This window comes from Equus asinus, chromosome 13, assembly GCF_041296235.1.
Source record: "Equus asinus isolate D_3611 breed Donkey chromosome 13, EquAss-T2T_v2, whole genome shotgun sequence".
In the NCBI taxonomy this organism is placed as follows: Eukaryota; Metazoa; Chordata; class Mammalia; order Perissodactyla; family Equidae; genus Equus; species Equus asinus.
The window spans coordinates 45,061,390-45,081,340 of record NC_091802.1 but is presented as its reverse complement, the minus strand read 5'-3'; the positions used below and the strand labels follow the sequence as shown (position 1 = coordinate 45,081,340).

Sequence of the window (19,951 nt, the reverse complement as noted above, 5' to 3'; positions counted from 1 at the left end):
AGCATGGCTTGCCAAGCGGTGCCATGTCCGTACCCGGGATCCAAACTGGTGAATCAGAACCCGGGGCTGCTGAAGCAGGACGTGCGAACTTAACCACCGCGCCACTGGGCCGGCCCTTGTACTCAACACTACAGAACCATATGCTTTCAAATAGTGAAGATGGAACATTTTACATCATGTGTATTTTACCACAATTTTTTTAAAAAGCAGCAGCAAAAGCAAGGCCCACTTGAGGAGTCCCTGGTACCCCTCTCCTTCTTGTCACCTGGAGGTGAGATAAGGAGGAGAGTGAGCCTTGGAAGAAAATTAAATGCCTCCTGATTATGACTCCTCAGGCTGCAGATGCTTCCAGAGCTCTCTGCTCATGTGTCTGACCTCATATTTCCAGATCCACGGGAAACCCTTCTCTCCCAGCTCCCAGCTACTACTCATTTCTCTGGGGAATACGCATGAGGCCTCCAGTGACATTACCCCTCACACACAAAAACCCAACTCAGTTAATTAATTCATGTTAAAAAACAACTAGGAGACTGGTTGGAAGCAGGGAACTCTTTATTTACAGGGAGGGCTATGGGCCCAGGAGGCCCCTGGGGCTGTGGCGCAGTGGCAAGGCCAGGACTCCTGCTCAGCTCAGTCCCTCTGGGCCTCTCACTAACTCACCCTGGGAGGGCTAAGGCCAAGGGCCAGGCACCTGAAAGAAAGTGCCCGATGGAAAAGGCATCTCCCCCTCCATACCCCAGCCCCGATCACAAACCCCACCAAGCCCAGAGGAGCACAGGGAAGGGAGTGAAGAGGAACAGCATCGAGAGCCCAGGCCAGGGACACTCTCTTCCATCTGGGATGGGCTTGCTCACATGCAGGAGCCTATAGAGGAGGCCCCAGACCTGAGGGGATGGTCTTGCTTTGAGAGACCCTGGGAGAGGCGAGAGGACGTGGCTGATGAGGGTCAGGATAGGGTGTAAAGACAGGGTGCAGGGGGCAGGAGGCAGGCAAGAAGGGAATGAGGGGAGGCGATGGGAGCACTGAGAGACAAGGGGAAATGACGGATAGGGCTGGGTTGCTCTCGTGATCCCCTGTGGTTTCCTCTCCAGGGGTCAGGGCTGGGACAGAAGAGCTCTGTGGCATGTGGTGGTGTTCTGAAGCCCCTGTGTAGCCCCAGGAAGGACCAGGAGGGAGAGGCTGCACTCACCCTGGAGGCTCCACTTCACCCAGACATGATGTGCTTGACAAAGGCTGGGGAAGAAGACAGAGATCAGCCGCTGCACTTGGCCCCTCTCAGCTCTTTACTGCCTTCTCGGCCCCTTAAACTCTTCCCCCTTTCCTATACTGCCTGACTTCAAACCTTCCCACTACTCCTTCTCCAGGCTGTGATTCTTTCTCTTTTTGGGGAGTTAGTGGAAGAAGGTGGAAGAAGGGAAGAGACCTAACCTCCGCTCTGTATCCACTCTCTGCTGATACTCGATATAGGTGAAATAAGCTATATTTCCTCTATTAATCCCTGCAACCTGGAGAAAGATGCCTGCATTACCCCATTTCTCAGATAAGAAAACTGAGGCTCAGAGAAGGTAAGTGACTTGACCAAGGTCACAGAGCTATCTCGAAAATCCATTCCATTACACCAGATGGAAAAGAACAACATCCACTAGGAGTTCACCAAAACCCATCTGGTGCACGTGTTCTCTAGCTCCTGGATCTGTCCTGTTCTGCAGACCTGCCTAGTCCAAGCTGTGCTGCCCTCCCATCTCTGGGTGCCTGGGGAAGCAAGGCACGACCTGATACCTTCATAATTGATGCAGCCATTAGCATCCTCTTGCCCAGCCAGCAGCTGCTCCACTTCAGCTTCAGTCATCTTCTCTCCTGGGATGGGGGATGGTGGGCACTTAATTGCAGACAACAAAGGAGGGAGAGGCAAACCGAAGCACCCCCTCAAGTCTGAAGGCATAAGAGTCCTTGATCTGGGAAGCGGTCATATCAAGCGTCCCCCAAAGGCATTGGAGAGTGGAGCCAAGGGCGTCAAGGCCTTCCCTGTCCCCAAAGCCTCCCTCTCTGCCTCACAGCCACCACTGGGGGAGCAGATCAGGGCCCCGGTGATCAAGGCAGAAACAAGGACAGGAGCCCTGGGTCCTACCTCTCAGACCTCAGCAGTCATCCCTGCTCTGCCAACCTGCTCTCATCTCCCAAACCCTGCTGAGCAAACCCAGTTGGGGAAGATTGTTCTCCAAGAGCCCAAGGAGACAGGGCGGATCAGGATGTGATCCTCAGGATGCAGGGATCCCCATGCCCCCCAACATATGCCACCTGGGCACCTCCCAGCCCTCCATCCCACCCACTCAGGCTCCACCTCTGCCCAGCTGGCATACCCAGGGTGGCAAGGACATGGCGAAGCTCAGCACCCATGACCGTGCCATTGCTCTCCTTGTCAAAAACACGCAGCCCCTCCACGAAGTCCTCATAGGTGCCCTGCTCCTTGTTGCGAGAGATATGCTGCAGGATGGGCAGGAACGTCTCAAAGTCCAGCATCTTGGCATTCATCTCTTTAGGCAGGCATGGGGAAGAAAAGAGAAGGTGACGTGAGCAGAAGCTCAAGGGGAGCAGAAGGTCAGGAGAGGGCCTCACCCCAGCTCTGCCAGGCTAAGACCCATCCCTGGCAGCACTTAGGGCTGAGCCGCAGCCACTTCTGGGTGGGGCACCCAGTCAGTTATCCTGGAGGGCACAGAGCCCACAGGAGAAAGGCCGGAGACTGGCTCTGGGGCTCTCTCCTCAGTGAAAGGACTAGGGCCAAAGGGAAAAGGGCCGTGACTCCACCTAGACCACTGAGCTCCAGGTGGCCAGCTAAGGGGGGAATCTGAGGGTGGCAGCAGCAGGATTTGAGGGGCCCAAAGGGCTGCATAGCCCAGGCCTCACATTCACAACTTAGACTTTGACATGTGACAGACACACAGTCACAGAGGTAAACTGATGGGATTACAAAAAGGAAATTTTGCAAAACTCTGCATTTGGGTCCCCTTACTAGACCACACTGCCGAGAACTACTCTGAATCAATAATTTTTATAAATTTGTGATTCTCTTGTGACTAGCACATTTCTTCCACATTGTAGTATGTCATGGGCTTTAATTTAATAGATGTAAACCATTTTTAAATACCAAAAATTTTGGCATTTCTTTCTTATATAACAACCCAGAAACCCCCCCCCCCCCCAAAAGGAAGTGTCTGGCTATCTTTTGACCTCTAAGAAGGCTTGCTGACAGGGGCAAGCTCCTGGTCCTCTGGCCCTTTCCCCCAACATCCTTCATCCTGCACTGGTGTCTTCACCAGCAAGAGGAGAAGAGGGGGCCAGAACCAAGGAAGTGAGAGGAGACCAATATGGGGCCCAGGAAGGCTCCAGAGACGGCCCACCCTGGGTGAGGGGCTCCTGCCCAGGTCAGCCCAGCCCCACTTACTGCCCACACCTCTGAGGAGAAGGACGTGTGTGAGAGCAGCTGTTAATTCAGCCTCACATGAGAGATGACATTTACAAATGGGACACATCTAACACCACTTTCTAAACTCATTCACCGAATGCAAATGAATGAAAGAGGCATCATTATAGAGCAAATCTTGAATCTGCTCTAATTTACATTAAGCGAATAATTTGCAAGCTTTGGTGCTCTATTATCAGAAACAAATTATTTGTGATACAACTCACAGTGGTCACAGGACATCTCAGTGTTGTGACATCTCCACTGAGCCTACTGGGTAAGGGAGTGGAAGTGAGGTGGTTAGTTGTCAGATTCCTACCAAGCCTCCCTCCTGGTGTCCCTGGCACCTTGGGGTGTCAGAGGAAGACACTGAATCAATAGAATGTCACTCCTGCCCTCCAGGAGCTCCAACCTCATGGGGAAAACAAGGACAAGCCCAGGTCACATTTTCCACAAGTCAATTGAGTGAGCTGGGGTGGGGGGGAGTCAGGGGGAGGGTCTGGATAAACTCTTGAGTTAGGAGGCAGGCAACCTGGGGCGGGGAGGCTGGTCTTGAAAGGCTAAAGGGGGAGAAGTGAGACAAGGGAGAGAGCAGCCGACAGGGGGCAGATCTGGTTGAGGAGACCCAGGGGAGGCGGGGCAGACACCCGGAGGTCAAGCAGCGAGGCCCATGCTGACCTTCAGCCTTGGGCTTGCCCAGGACACGCAGCACTTCGGCGTTGGTGGGGTTCTGGCCCAGGGCCCTCAGCACATCTCCACACTGCCCGTAGGTGATCTTCATCTCTCCAGTGGGGGTCCGGTCAAACAAGGAAAAGGCCTCTTTGAACTCTGCAGAGAGAAGACCTGGCTGCAGCCTCCCTGGCCAAGCGAAGACCATGGCTGGCGTTTGATCAACCTCGCCCTGGACTGGAGAGCAGGTCAACGTGGTTGATAAAATATTTCAATGTTTCCCTTCAGCCATCGTCCCAGCCCCTCCCTGGAACCCGCTCCCACTGGTCTTCTGACAACTAAAGAGGCATCCTGGAGCCTCCACAACCTGTTCCAGCACTGGGCCTGGGATCTCTTCTATCAGTCAGTTGTGCATAATTTGAATGTCTCCCCTGCCTCCACTCCTCCCATCCACCCATCCCTCCCTGGTGTAAGTGAGGTTCCTGACTGTTGGAAACGGCAGGGAAGTGAAAATAGCACTGGCTCAGGAGTTAGGGTTCCTAGGTTCTCATCTTGGCTCTGGTGAGTCGCACAGAATGAGCCCACTGGGTCCCAGTCTCCTTGTGCACACACAGGAGCAACCCCACGCTCCCCTCCCATTTACTGTGAGTGTCACAGGAGGTGGCAGTATATGGAAACACTTGCAAAATGATAAGACCTGTTTGAAAGTCAGCTAATATCAGTACTGCCTGTTCCAGGCTGAAAAAGGGGCTGCTGGCCAGATAAGGTGACATTGCGGAAAGAGTCAGACCTCCCCAACTCAAGCATGATCCGCACATAGCCTTAGGCAAACTACTAACCTCTGTGCGCCCTCCTTTTCTCAGCTCTAAGTGGGGATAAAATGTCCACCTGAGTGGGTTGCTGGGGGATTACAAAGTCGCCAAGCATGGCATCTAGCACATGGTAAGGGAATCAACAAATGGTGGCTATTATTATATTTCCTGGTTCTGGAACCAGCTCAAAACTATAGGGACTAGACTCCCTGAAGGTACCAGGGCAAGTGTCCAAGGGACAAGATTAATTCCTCATTAATTTGGATTCAACCAATTTATTACTGGGGATAATGTGGACTGGGACCAGCATTGAAGTTACCTTATGCTATCGGCAAAGAAATGGTTTACTAAGCAGATTAACATTGTAAATCAAAGAAGAATGTCCTTTGAAGGACTACTTAGGAGAAAAGCTGTTTTTAATCCTCTCCAAGTACTTTAGAAATACTTGTTTCCTTAAGAGGCTGCATATGGATTATTTACAAATCACTCTATATATCAAAGCAGGTTCCCCAAGACTTTTACTTGCAACTGTTTATTAGGCTTTGTATGAATTTAAGAGAGAAAAGACCACGTCTTTCACATTACTGAATAATTGAGTTCAAATTCCATTTCCACTGCTTACTAGCTGTGTGACCTTGGGCAAGTAAATATTTAACCTCTATAAACCTCTTCTCTTCTATAAACAGCACTTACCTCATAGGGTCCTTAAATTACATTCAAATTAAACACAACAATGATCCGCACATGGCCACAAGATGTATGTAAAACATCTTAACACAATGTCCTGCATATGGTTCATGCTCAAATAATGCAGTTAGTATCATCTTACTGAGTTTAATCCCAATTTTAGCACATAACTGTGTGATCTTGGCCAAGTCACTTAAACCTCACTGAAGCTTGGTTTCCTGCTGTGTAAAAAGAAAATAACACCTACCTTACCACTTTATTAGAAGGATTTAATTTTTTTTAACTTTTAAAGTAATTAGCATAGCTTCTGGCACAAATTCAGTGCTCAATAAATATATATTTATTAGCTGAATTTGAACTCAGACTTTTTGATCTTCTCATAGTTCATTCAGAAGAGTGAGGTCACTCAATACTGTGTACAAATATTGAATCACTATGTTATACACCTGAAACTAATATAATACGTCAATTATACCTCAATGAAAAAAAACACTAGCATCTACAAAAACAGCAACAAAAAACTTCAAAAGAACCTAACCTTAAACAAAGCATGTGAATATTAAAAAAAAAAAAAAGAAGAGTGAGGTCAGGTTTAATAAAAGAAATTATTAGAAGAAAGAAAAAAGAAAGAACATAATGATACTATTGAGAGTGGAACACAATAGGGGAAGTCATAAGAACAATGACCTATGATTTCAGCACTTACCATCGGCCAGGCTCTGAGCTGATAATTTCTCATGGATTGTAACTCATTAATCTTTACAAAAACCTCATGCTATAGGTATTATTATCCTCATTTATAGGCCACTGCGGGTGTGACTTCTGGCCAGTTAAACTATTAAGGAAACCCAGGAAATAGTGAGGAGGAAGAGACACTCTGTACCTGCTAATGGTCAAGATTGCTGGGAAGCCAAGTACACATGTAAGAACCAAACACTGAAGGTTAAGATTGCTACTAGGGTGGCCGGCCCCGTGGCCGAGTGGTTAAGTTTGCGCACTCCGCTTCGGTGGCCCAAGGTTTTGCTGGTTCAAATCCTGGCCGTGGACATGGCACCGCTCATCAGGCCATGCTGAAGCAGTGTCCCACATGCCACAACTGGAAGGACCCACAACTAAAAAAAATACACAACTATGTACCAGGGGGCTTTGGGGAGAAAGATTGCTACTAGGAATAAACAAAACCAGTTGTGATCTTCAGGTGTACAGGAGGTGATGTTCATGGGACCAGAAGAAATCTTTTCTCAGTATCTGTAAGAGTCAGCTGCTTGCTAGAGCAATAAGCAATGGTGGTAATCCCTTTCTAGAAAGATACAGAAATCTGGAGAGGGACTGGAAAAGGAAGTTAAGGGTTAGAAGGTAGTTCCTAAGAAATTGGGACTGTATCATCTGGAGAATATAAAGCTGCAAAGGGATTGATTTGATAACTATCTTCAAATAGATGGAGGATATCTAGAGGATGCTGAATAGAGGCACAGAATTTCTGAACTGAAAAGAATCAAATACCTTCACTTTGCAGATAAGAAAATCAAGGTTTACAGAAGTGACTTGCCCATAGTCTTGTGGCCAACAGCGGCAGAATTAGAGCTAATGCCAAAGTCTCCTGATTCCAAATAACGTTCTTTCCACCATAACGTGAGAAAACCATCTTCAGCTTCACCAAAGAGCAAATGAAGAGATAGCAGGGTAAAGTTAAAGCAGGAACAATTCCAACCCAACATAAGGAACAATGCTTTCCAAGACAGAGGGATGAGAGACTAGAATGAGTTAGGCCCCAGCCCCGAAAGTTTTCATGGAGAAAAGAGGCAACCATTTGCCCAGTTGGCTTTGACCATGATTCTCATTTGGGAAATGAAAAACTTTTATCACTAGCTAATTTCCTATTCCTCATTACTGCCATTGTGTCTGAATATACACATAAGTATATATATTTAACTAAAAGGCATTAAAATTAATTTTAAGAGTTTCACAGCACTCCAAACTATTGACTGAAAGCAAGTGTCCACAGGGTATCACAAGAAGAGAGTCAGATTCAATTCACTGGTTTCAGAATGCATCTGCCAGCTCTCATGCCCTATTTGTGGGTTAACTGGTGTCACTTTTTTGAAGGGCAATTACTATTAAATTTAAAACGCACATATCCTTTGACCCACTGCTAGGAAGATCCCTTGGGGAAAGCAAGCTGATATCCCCCAACTGGAAGGAACCTAAAGGTCTCTCAGTGTAGGCCTGACTAAATTTAAAAGGTACATCCATGTGTGAGAATCTAAACAATTGTTTAAAAGGATGAAGTAGAACCACTTGTGTTCATTATAAAAAAAAATTAAATGTATTATTAAATAACATATTATATATTATTAAATCCAAATATATATTAAGTAAAAGGTGCATGATGGTACGTATCACATGACTCAATCTGTGGAAACTTTGTACATACATACATACACTGGTATATCACTATATATTTTTCTCAAAGAATATATAAAGACCTGTTAACAGTGATTGTCCTTGGGAGAGGAATTAGCGTGAGAGGAAAACAGGGGGAAAATATATTTATTTTTCATTATTTACTTTTAAGTAGTACATGGTTTTTTTTTTATCACGTGCATGTATTTAATTTCTTTTTTTTTTTGAGGAAGATTAGCCCTGAGCTAACTACTGCCAATCCTCCTCTTTTTGCTGAGGAAGACTGGCCCTGAGCTAACATCCATGTCCATCTTCCTCTACTTTATATATGGGACACCTACCACAGCATGGCTTTTGCCAAGCAGTGCCATGTCTGCACCCAGGATCCGAACCGGCGAACCCTGGGCCACCAAGAAGCAGAACGTGTGAACTTAGCCGCTGCTCCACCGGGCCTGCCCCCTGTTTAATTTTTAAAACATAGTATGTGCTTAAAATCAAGGGGTTGGATCAGGTGACCTTTCAAAGTCCCTTCTAGCGCTTATGATTTCGTGTCCTGGAGGCATTTGGTAGGGGAAACAGAGGGATAAGTTGCAATGACAGTGACCCCAGCTGAAAAGTAGATACCATGTGATGAAACATTTCATTCTCAAAACACCAGACTCCTACAGAAGAGGGGCTTAGGGGCAACAGTCAGATTGGAGGGTGGGAGATCTTAAGGCTTGTCTTGAAGCTGCACTTAATAACACTTTGTATACAATTGAGAAAACAAATTGTCTTCGTCAAAGATGGAAGTCACAGTGGACTAGAACACCCCACGTCACTGTTGGCCCTGCCACCATTAGTGGGCAAGCATCTTGGCAGACTTCAGGATGAGGGGAGAGAAAGCTAGTAACCTCAGGAGGGCTTTCCAATAACAGGAACACAAATGAGGGCTTCTAAATATCTTGGATAGCAGATTTTTTGGGATGGAGTTAAAAAAAACAGGCATTTTTGTTGTGCATCTATTATGTCCCAGGCAATCTGGGAGAGTTGTGAGAACTCAGGTCTAGAATCAGATTGCCTGAGTTTGAATCCTGGTTCCACCACCAACTGCCTGTGTGAGATTGGGCAAGCCACCCAACTTCTCTGCGCCTCAGTTTTATCACTGTAAAATGGAGTGGTGATAGTCCCTACCTCACAGGGTCGTTGTGAGAATTAAATGAGTTAATCCACATAAAGTGCTTAAGTTATAACATGTAGTAGGTGAAAGTGAGCAAATAGCAATGACAATGTTGATGATGATGATGATGATGAATATTACCGTGATGACTACCCTCCTCCTCCAGGAAAGTGCAACAGAGAGGGTGTGGGGTGGGGGGTGAAGGTAGGGTTGTTAGTACTCACCTTCGATCTGGTCGGCAGTGAAGTCTATCTGTGGGGAGGGAAACACAGAGGAATGAGGGCTGGGACCTGCTAAAGGCTTCCAAAGGAAGCAGAATCGGCTTCCACCACAATTGGGTCACCTCCAGCAGGCCACTGACTAAGGAGACCATGGGCACCACATGTCCTGATAAGCGTAAGCACCAGTCTCCTGATGAATGGGCCACACTGACACGCCCCAAAGTAATGCATCCTCCAATGTTCCCAATATCACTTGTTCAATGATGGCTCCAAGTGACAGGGAAAGAGAGAAAGAAAGATTCTGGATAACTTTAGAATCTACATTGACTCCCTCTTATAATTACTTTGGGTCAAATGTAAATTCCTCATCCTCGACTATAAACTGCCTCAGTTTCACCCCTTTAGTCTCTCCATACTCCACAATCGTTCCACAAGCCACACTTCCTCTTCCTTTGGGCACCCACCACTCATCCTTGGACTCCCTTTTCTACCTCATACTGACTTTGAATCCACCTCCTTCAATGAAGCCTTCCCCCATCCCACTCCATCCCAACCCCTCCTTCAGCACATGTCCTTCTCAGGCGCCCTGGGACAGCAAGGGAAGTTTGGTTGGGCCCTCAGTGCTTTGTAACTATTTTCCAGTCATGTCGTTATGGGTACTCTGACTCCTTGAAGCTAAACTTCCCTCAGGGCAGAGATTTTTTTTTTTTTTTTACTGTTCTCTGAAATGCCTGGCACAGAGTAGGCCCTCAAAAAATATTTGTTGAGAGAAGAAATACATTTTGGACTTTCTCCCCAATGCTTAATAATTCAATGCTGAGTACAGAAGAGAACAGCAGGAGGCTCTGAAAATGAATGACAACGAACAAGCTTGAATCATCCATTTAAAATAGGATCTTGTATGTTACTTCACTGTCCTTATCTACCACCCCCTCCATCCCCTCTTCACTGGTGGTGGTAACCAATCCTGGAGCATCTTCTTCATGCACCACCCTTCCTAGTTCCAATTCTGCTGCTTGTGCTATACCCACCCAGGCTGACCTCCGTTAATGAGGACCCCTGAAGGTGGCTGGAATGAGCTAGGACAGTGGGAGCGGGTTACACTCTTGAAGCCGGGTACCCCAGGGTTATGTAAATATTCAATAAGAACACGATTAACCTTCAAGCTTGTTCCCAACACAGACACAGATGAAAAGAAGTTAATTTCGTTAATTTGCTGTTTTCTTTTTTAACCTGAGGGGTGACTCAAGGGTCACAATGATTTATGAGCTTGTTTTGCAAAAGAAAAAGAATGCCTTTAAGGAAGTTACTATCGCCAGATAACCAGCCCCCAGCTGCTGATGCTCCGAAATCTGATTGCCCAAGGGTTTATCTAGAGTGAAAGAAACACAGACTTCCCCTTTGTTTCTCCAGCTCGCCTCCTCCCAAGCCCTTAGCTCTATAAAACCCTCTGCTTTCTTCTTTTGTGAAGGTGGATTTGAGAGAATCTCTCCTCCCACCTTCTCATTTTGGCCAATCCTAGTAAATTTTTCTCCACCTCCAAGCACCAGTGTCTCAGTGATTGCCTCACTGCGCACTGGGCACAAACTTGAGATTAAGAGGTTCAGTATTACTCTGCTGGGTTGCAGAGGGGTTGGGAAGGGAGCCAGTTGTGCCTGGGAATGGACTTTGCCAAAGGTGGGGGGGAGGCAGGGATCAGGAAGTTAAAGGAACCCCCTAAACGGGCTAAAGGCTGCTTTGCACTAACTCTCTGAGGAGAAGGTACAGTTAGCCTTACTTTGCAACGCTTTAAGTCCCAGGAGTATATATGTAAGAGAAATTAGCATAAACACATGACATCAGAATATGTGGTCATCACTACACACATCAGGCTTAAGTTCACTGTTGTTCTAACTTTGAGCAAAGAATCTTCTAAGCAAAGGAAGTGGGTAAGTACAATAATAGGGAAAACAGCCCTCCTGAAAAACTACTTTTTTCCTCCACTTTAAAGCAGTTCCAACAACTCCCAGGATTAGAAAGTCCAGACATGGAAAAGAGGATTGCAACCAGTGGGGGGAAACTACGGGAGGTGGGTGGATGGAGGCAAGTGATAGGCCAGGGACCAGGCCTGGCAGCGAGTGTCCCACAGGAGTAGTGGATTATCAGAACAAATCAGAAATAAAGGCATCCTGATGGGGGAGACAGTCAGCTTTCCTTGCCAGACTCTGCCCATAGAGGGAGTGACATAAGACTTAGAAAACCTTTAGGTACTTTTAAGGTCTTATACCATGCCTCAGTTTCCCCAGAGTAGGCCATAACTAAGCCCAGGGCTGGGGCAACTGCCTCCACCTCTTGGCCAAGCCAGTTCTGCTTAACTCCTGCCCCTTATAGGGGTTACCATAGATCAACCCCAGGGTTCCTGGCACATTTTCAGGGTCTCTGGGGGTTGTGGGTACTGGGAGGAATCCTGAGACGGCTCGGGAGGGTCATCCAATTAGAGCCCTGTGTTTGGTTTCCATGCCCACTTGTCACAGAACTTGGTCCTGAGCTCTTATTTCAATCTGATTCCTCACAACCCCTAGCTCTGCCCTAAGACTCATATCCCCAGGGGCCTACCACTCCCAACCTGTTATTAATAGCTCTTCATACCAGCGGCCACTTGACTTCATACATTCTGGTGCCAAGACTTAAAAGTGCTTTGAGCTCCAGAGGCCTCTGACCCCCTTCTTCCTCAGCCCATCCCCTCCCAGTTCCATTCCTTCAGCAGCTGGGCCAGATAGTTGGGAGGCCGAAAATGACTGAGTCAGCAGTCAGGACCTACACTAGCTCCAGGAAGAGGAAGCTTCCAGTGTGAAGGGAGCAGGGCAGCCAGAGAGGGAATAGGGAACCAGGCCCACCTCCCTCACCAGGTTAGAGAGAGGGTCTCAGCCCAGGACGGACCAGTCCTCTGCATACTCCAAATAGCAGTCCGGGCCACAGCCACAGCAGGAAGGGCCCAGCTGAGTAGAGAAGAGGAGAGGGAATCAGGCTCTCTCACCTTATCTGGAGGCTCCCTGTGCTCCACCCCCCACTCACTGCAGGGATCTTTTCGAGTGAACCCATTCCCAGAGCCCCAGCACACACAGCATGCTCCCTCGCTGTTTACCTCACTTACTCCAAGTTACACTGGCAGTTATCATTCTGAGCCTTTTCTCCCATAAAGACATCATACGACCTCTGAGGAAAGGGTCAGTCTCTTTTACTTCACTATGGCGGCCCCTACAGTGCCTTAAAAGAGGTTAGATGGTTGGTTGGTTGCACCTCCCTGCCATTCCCAACTCTGCTGGACAAATTTGGGCTGGACAAATTCCTCAGACAGAGCAGAAACCTATCATTGAGGGGAAAGGCCTACAACCCAAAATACCCCTCACCAGCCCCAACACCTGCTCCACTGCCCCATGGACTGTGAAGTGTGGCATGGATACCACACCGTTCACCCGTCAAGTCTCCGAGAAGTAGACCTCTAAAGAGCTCCAGGGCAAATAGGATTGTGAATGTCATCCCCACCCCCATCTCAGTGGCTGAGGCTCACTCACCTTTACATTCTTGGGGTCAAAGGCAGCTTCCTTGGAGGGCTCAGGAGCTGCAGCAGGGGCTGGAGTTGGGGCAGGAACAGGGGCTGGGGTTGCCTTGGCAGCTTCCTTCTTAGGCTCAGGCTTCTTGGGAGGCATGTTGTCTTGTTGGGATCTTCCGTTGAGGTGGGACCTAGGAAAGAATCAAGAGATGCGGCGCCTGGGAGACAAGACAGGAGACTGGGCTGCCTCCCTCCCCTTTTATCCTGGGCAGGAGCCCCCACAGAGGGGCTCAGTGAGAGCAAGAGCAACTGCTGCTGACTATAAAAGGAAGAAACACCAGCAGGGCACAGCTGACAACTGTGTATTGTCACCAGGTTTGGGGCTACCAGTCCCCTTCTCCTCCCCCCACACTTCACACTCCTCACAGCCTCCACCTCTGGGACAGACTGACCCCTTCCTGCCAATTGGTGGAAACTCAAGGGGGACAGGAAAACAGACCCTCTCAAAAATGCCAGTCCAGCCAGAGAGATGAGCTGACTTGAGCAGTTGATAACCCTCACACAAAGCCCACGGGAGGGTCATGCTTTTTTTAGCCCCTCCCGGGCAGAGGCAGCCCACTGCACATTCCTTTTAAGCCAAGATCCTTTAAGCTGAGAGCCACTGTGGGGCCTGGGCTCTCTTCTGAGGCTCAACTCTCCGGCATGGAGCCCTGAAGCAGCAGCTGCTCCGACCAACCCACGCTGTCCCACACCATCCCAGTCCACAGGGTGAAACCCTCCATCTTCCAGAACAGGCATCCCAGGAACTCCACAGACTCAAGTCCCTTGGTCTATCTACCTACTTACTGCCCACCAACCTTGATCATTCATTCAACAAGTACTGAGCACTTAACTCCTGTCTGGGAGGGCCAGGGTGAGAGGCAGAGAGGAGTGGCTGAAAGTCGATGAGACTGGAGGTCAGAAAACTTGGGTCTTGTTTACCTCTAACTCATTCTGTGCCCCTGGGTGTGTGTCTGTGTGTGTGTGTGTGTGTGTGTGTGTGTGTGTGTGTAGCGTTTACTATGTACCAGGCTCTGTTAGGTGCTATTCCTATAAAATCTCGTTAAATCTTCATTATTATTACTCCCATTTTACACATGGGGAGATTGAGACTAAAAGTGGTCAAGTTCAGCTAAGTATCTACGAGCTAGATTAGAAGCCAGGTGAAGTCTGACTTTAAAGTTTATGCTTGAATAATTGATATTAATCCCATTTATGAGGGGGACATGTATGTTTGTTTGTTCACCAGAAAGGTCAGGATGAATACACACTCAACAGCTAACAGAAGATCACCCTGGGGGCCTAGAGGGTGAGGGCATGAGGACGACAGCAATCTGCAGTTTTTTACTTTTTCACTTCCTGTATTAATGGAAATTTTTATAAGCATGTGCTGTTTTTATTAAAAATGCTGAAAGTCACTAAAATGTTCAGAAAACAACAACAAAAGCTTATCCACTGCACAGAATTGCTTTGGGCTGAATCTTGAGACTCAACAGTTCAGAGGATAAAGAGAAATAAAGCTCAGAGAGGCAGAAAAGTCACTTTACCTTTCTAGGCCCATTTTCCTCACCTATCAAACACGATTGCTAGGCTACTTAATGACTAGTCGCTGTTAGCTCTTAAGCCTGCAATTCCAGGGGCCCTGGAGCCCACGTCTGTCTGCCCATTCCCAAGCTCCCTCAGCACAGGCTCCATGTCCCTGATCTTTCTGAGCTAACAGGGCCCTGGGAGAGGGTCTCATCCCATCTCGTTTTATAGGTGAGGAATCTGGGGCCCAGGGGGACTTCTGAGTTGACTAAAGACATTCAGCCATTTACAGGCAGAGCCGAGCGGGCTGATTCTGGCTCCCTGTGTGCGGCGCTCTTAGACCACACTGCCCCTCCTATAGCCTATAGCTCTCACTGCTGGTGGGCAGAGAAGCCTTCAAAGGAAAGTGAGGCAGGAAAGGGGGGCACTTGCCCAAGGAGACGCTAGAGCAAGACCAGGGCTCAAACCCTAGGCCAGTCCCGGTCTTGGGCTGCACGGCTGCTCCTTCACTGTTTTCACCTCACCTCTTCCCCTCTTCTACTTTGCCTTCTCTCTTCCGTCTGACTCCCTGTCACCTGTCCCCTGTGCCTCTGCTTGCACCCTTGCATTTCCTGGCTGTCCCCTCCCTGACTACCTCATTCCCCAGAGGGGTTGGGAGCTCAGGTTGTTGGTGATGAGGAAGGCGGAAAGAGGAAGCCCAGTATCCCCCCTTTCTCCACCCCCACCACATCCCCTCCCTGGATTAGGTGTCCTGCAGGGTTTGCAGTTACACTAACTGGGGTTTCTGTAGAAAGCTGTAGGCAAGAAGCCAGAAGACCCAAACAAGAGTCCTAGTGACTTTGCCAGCCACTTCCCCTCTGGGCCTCAGCTCACTTATCTCTAAAATGAAAGATAATCAGGGGTTTTCAAACAGTCTGTTGGTCAACAGACACCCTGACTTGCTTCCGGCTGCAAGGGACACAGAGAGGCCAGGTCTTGGAGCTCCCGAACCCCTGCCACTTCAAGCAGCACCACTCCTGTGTGTTTTATATACTGGGGGTCCCACAATCATTTCCTAAGAAACGGTTCCATGGTTTAAAAGTTGTAAAACAACCACTGAATGAGATGCTCTTATATGCACCTTCCAGTTAAAAAACAAGTTATTCTAATCATTCTAGAAAAGTATAATCCTCAAAAGACGGAGAGCTGGAAGGTTATCTTTTCCTTTCCTTTTTTTTTTTCCTCTCTTCTTTGTCTCTTTTTTTCTCCTTTCTTAATTCTAAGGAGAAGCAAAATATCCATGGGAACAGAGCTATGAGGTTAGAAAGCTGGGGAAACTGGATGGGGCTCGAGGGGCATCTGAAAACACAGAAGGGGTGTGGGCTTCAGACGCAGACAAACAGGTCTGAAGACTGGTTTCACCATTTCCTAATCTTGGGCCCAGTACCCTCAGGACCTTCAAGAGTAAACATTTCCTTCCCAAGTTGTTGTGAGACTCGCATGAAATAACATAAGTAAGGCACCCCAAACCATCCCTGGCACATAGGAAACATTCATAGCTGCTCATTTCATTTTGCTTTCCCAAGCAGGTGAAGCCAGAGGTGTGCTCAGGTTTCACAGATTTCCCAGAAGGAACTGCAGGAGAGGGGCCCACATGAAGGAGGGACAAATAAGGTGGCAGGGGCTAATGGAATTGTAAGGTGTGGGTTTAGGAATAAGTAAGAGATGGAAAGGAATGGGGGAGGGGGAAGAGTGGCAGCTGGGCATCCATAGTGTGAAATATTTGTGGCTCAGAAAGCATGTAGCAGGTCCCTGGGGCCAGGCAGCCTGCCCGTCAGTGACACTCAAATGAGGAGCCCGCCTGCCTGAAACTTTAGGCCACAGGGGCCCAGAGGAGGAGGCGATGCTCCTCAAATCAGGTTCTGATTCTCTTTAAGCAACACCAGCTAAAAAAGTGGCTGGCACTTCAGAAGCAACTAGAGTAGAGGTGTGGTTTCCCAGAGAGAGCCATGCATCAAGAATGAAGATACTTGACAGTAGCCTTGTTATTACGAAAACTCCTGATGCCCACAGTTCATAGGAGCCCAGTACTCGGAGTCAGAGTTTTCATTTTCTTATGGTCCTCATTCTGCTTCATGGTCACTGCCTTTCACCTTCAAATCTTATCCTTCTAGAGTACCCTTCATAGGGTCTTACCCTCCAATACATGCTGACCAATGAGAGCAAAGGAAAGGAAGAGAGAAGGAAAGAAGAGGCAGACGTGTGAAGAGGCAAGTGTAGTAGCAGGTTCTGGCAACCTAACAACTCCCTCTGGAGGCATCTCATGCTTCCCGAGCCAGAGTTGCTCCAGCCCACTCAAATGCTCCCACTGGAAGGACTTCAAACTCAGTAGATGGAAAACACAGGACAGAATTTCACACCAACCAGTGTATGCCACATGTCAAATTTGGAGACAAATGCACAGAGGAGAATTGACATCAGCCCTCACTTGGGCTAGGCTTACACATACTCACCCTTCCTCCTGTTTTGCCCTCTAACCACATAGGACTTGTGTCCTGCCCTGAGAGCGATCCATTAGTCGCCTGCCTGGGATCAAATGCTGCTGACAGAAGGCCTGGCTGTTAATGCCTTGTCCCTGTCACCCTTCCTCCTCTCTTCTGGCCAATGTCTCATAAGCTAGACATCACAGGGCAAAGCTCTGGCCAACACTCTGTTAATCTGTCCCCATAGAGGGCACTGGGTAAATCGGGCTCTGCTGCAAGGCAGAGGTTAAGAGGGCCCACGAAGGAGTCAGACTGCCTGGGTTAGAGTCCTGACTCAGTCAGTTTGTCAGGCAAGCTAGTTAACTTATTTATATCTCAGTTTTCCCATCTGTTAAATGGAGTTGCCAATATAAACTCATAGAGTGGTTGTGAGGATTAAACAATTTAATGTGGGTGGCATGCTTAGAACAGTGTCTAGCACAGAGCAAGTGCTCAAAATCCTTAAGCCTGAGTCCTGATTGAACTTGTGTGACTGCTGCTACCTCTCCCAAGATCAATCATGGAAGAATTATAAAGAGAAAATACCAAGAAATGAAGGAAACTGTGAGAAACCTCTTGGGTGAAGGGGGACCCTGATTTGAACAGTTGTGTGTGTGGCAGAGGGATGGCGTTGGTTGGAGCAGGAGGTGGCCACGCATGGCTGTGGAATGATAAAGAAGAAAAGGAGCCCTGGGGTTCTCATCTCTCTTTTCCTCCACTATTGTCTTAAAACAAACACTGCCACTCAGGTGACTCAAACCTGTGATCCAGGTGCTAGCAAGGGCAACATCACGGCACTGAAGATGCCCTGTGCTTGTGAGGAGCTGAGAAAAAACGGGTAGGGGGCAACCCACCTTTGGATAGTTGTTTCCCCTCCTCATCCCCTAAACATTCAGGGCAAGTGAATTGCAATCTAAGAAGCCCTTGCCCTGAAGGCCGCTTCTTCCAATGGTGGTGGGGGGCGGGGAGGGGGCCAGCAAAGGGTAAAGCCCTAACATGAGGAGTTATTTTGTGGGGTTCAGTCTGACTGACTTGGAAGTTTTGATGCCTGGGGTTTTCAATCCTAGGGGTCATTCACTTCCAACTCTCAACTCCTGAGCTTAATAGCACTGGTACGCACTGTTGGACAAAGCAAACTATGTACCCATGGGCAAAATAACAAGACAGATGAGGAGCACTACTAATTCCGAAGGATACAACCTACTTGATTACAGATTGTACTTCAAGTAGAAATACGACAACAGACAAACCAAGATTTTAAAACTAGCTTAATAAACATGCTGAAAGAGACAAAGGAAAATATCACCAGTATGATAACAGAACAAGAAAACATAAAGAAGAACTAAACAGAAATATCAGATACAAAAAGTATAATAGTCGAAATTAAAAAAAAATTTAGCAAAACAAGCAATATATTATATATAAAGATTAATAACTAAAATAGAGCACACAATATATTTGAAAAGTAGCAGAACGGACAGAGCTGGGAAATATATTAGGGAATTGAAAGAAAAAAGGAAAATATCTCTCAGAAGGAAAAAGGAAAGGCAAAGAAATAGAAAAGCTAAGAAATGGGTAGAAGTAGAAGTGCTCTGTGGTTTAGAAGGGCAATCAAGCTAAGTATACATCTGAGAGAAATCTCACATGAGTTCATAAGGGACATGAATGAGGCTGTTCGCCACAGCATGATTTGTGGTGGCAGGAGTCAGAAGCAATCTAGGTCTCCATCACTGGGAGAATGCTTGGGTAAGATGTGAATACACGTCATGAAAGAGTGTATGGCAGTTAGAAGCAAAAGATTAGACGATACACAGAAGAAACAGAGTGATAAGTAAGAAACTGAGATATAAACAACAACATTTCTATATATGAAAAATATATGCCTGTAACCTCACTGATATCATACTGCATATGAATGAGCTAAAATTGAAGCTCCAAGGGAAGAAAATGCTTATTTGCAACTTAGCCAGATAAGTACAAGAATTTATACTAAAATTGAAACCTCTCACAATGCAAATCAATACACATTTTTCTAACATAATATGCAGAAGATGTAAATTGTAACCAACAGCATTATGTAAACTGCAAAAATGACAAGAAAAGTTTAAATGTTTTGTCAATATTAATAAATTTAGAGCTGCTCTTCAATTTATGCAATAAATCCTTGAATTTCGTGTTAGTAATACTGAGTTGACACAAGAGTTAGTGAATTTACTTAACTTGGACATAGTTTTGAAACTGATATGCTTTTACTTCAAAGTCAAATCAATTCTTCTAAAATAGATGAAGCAATTTTGTCAATTTGGATATGAATATTAAAGGAAAATGATTTTTTTTGGTACTGGATTCAGTTATTGGAAAATTTTAAAGTATGCTTGGAATAACTTGGGTATGTGAATCTACATTTTCAACTATGAATTTTAAGAAATCTAAATACAGATCAAGTATTTCTGATGAAAATTTTGCATTCAAATTGAGATATGCTACAAGAGTAAAGTACACAGTGGAGGGGCCAGGACGGTGGCATACTGGTTGAGTTCAGCAGGCTCCACTCTGTCAGCCTAAGATTGCAGGTTCAGATCCCAGGCACTCATCACCTACATCACTCATCAAGCCATGCTGTGGTGGTGTCCCACATACAAAAATGGAGGAAGATGGGCACAGATGTTAGCTCAGGACCAATCTTCCTCAGCAAAAAGAGGAGGATTGGTGGTGGATGTTAGCTCAGGGCTAATCTTCCTCAAAAAAAAAAAAAAGGAAGATCGGCAACAAATGAAAAACCTAAAACAAAATGAAAAACACACAGTGGGTTTTGAAGACAAAAAAAGAATGTAATATATCTCATTAATAATTTTTATATTGATTACACATTGAAATGATAACATTTTGGATGTACTGGGTAAAATAAAATATATTACTGAAAAATTTTAAATACATACAT

At 46.7% G+C, this 19,951-nt stretch overlaps 1 protein-coding gene across 1 annotated transcript; it reads right to left on the bottom strand.

Annotated features, from left to right (window-relative positions):
* Positions 1 to 534: 534 nt before the first annotated feature.
* Positions 535 to 13,382, bottom strand: MYL4 (myosin light chain 4). Its single transcript, XM_014849460.3, has 7 exons — positions 12,966 to 13,382; positions 9,415 to 9,442; positions 4,139 to 4,288; positions 2,361 to 2,534; positions 1,780 to 1,857; positions 1,190 to 1,233; positions 535 to 691 (listed from the first exon to the last, which is right to left on the bottom strand). Exons 1-6 carry the CDS (start codon positions 13,098 to 13,100, stop codon positions 1,205 to 1,207), a joined length of 594 nt encoding a protein of 197 aa, XP_014704946.1. The 5' UTR covers positions 13,101 to 13,382; the 3' UTR covers positions 535 to 691; positions 1,190 to 1,204.
* Between the last annotated feature and the right edge of the window lie 6,569 nt (positions 13,383 to 19,951).

What these genes read in the sequence shown, in the direction of transcription:
- MYL4 (XM_014849460.3), bottom strand. Translation starts at nt 13,100, where the DNA reads ATGCCTCCCAAGAAGCCTGAGCCTAAGAAGGAAGCTGCCAAGGCAACC. An exon ending in CACTGCCGACCAGATCGAAG is followed by an intron (nt 4,289 to 9,414) that starts GTGAGTACTAAC and finishes TTCTCTCTGCAG; the next exon opens with AGTTCAAAGAGGCCTTTTCC. An exon ending in GGGCAAGCCCAAGGCTGAAG is followed by an intron (nt 2,535 to 4,138) that starts GTCAGCATGGGC and finishes GCCTGCCTAAAG; the next exon opens with AGATGAATGCCAAGATGCTG.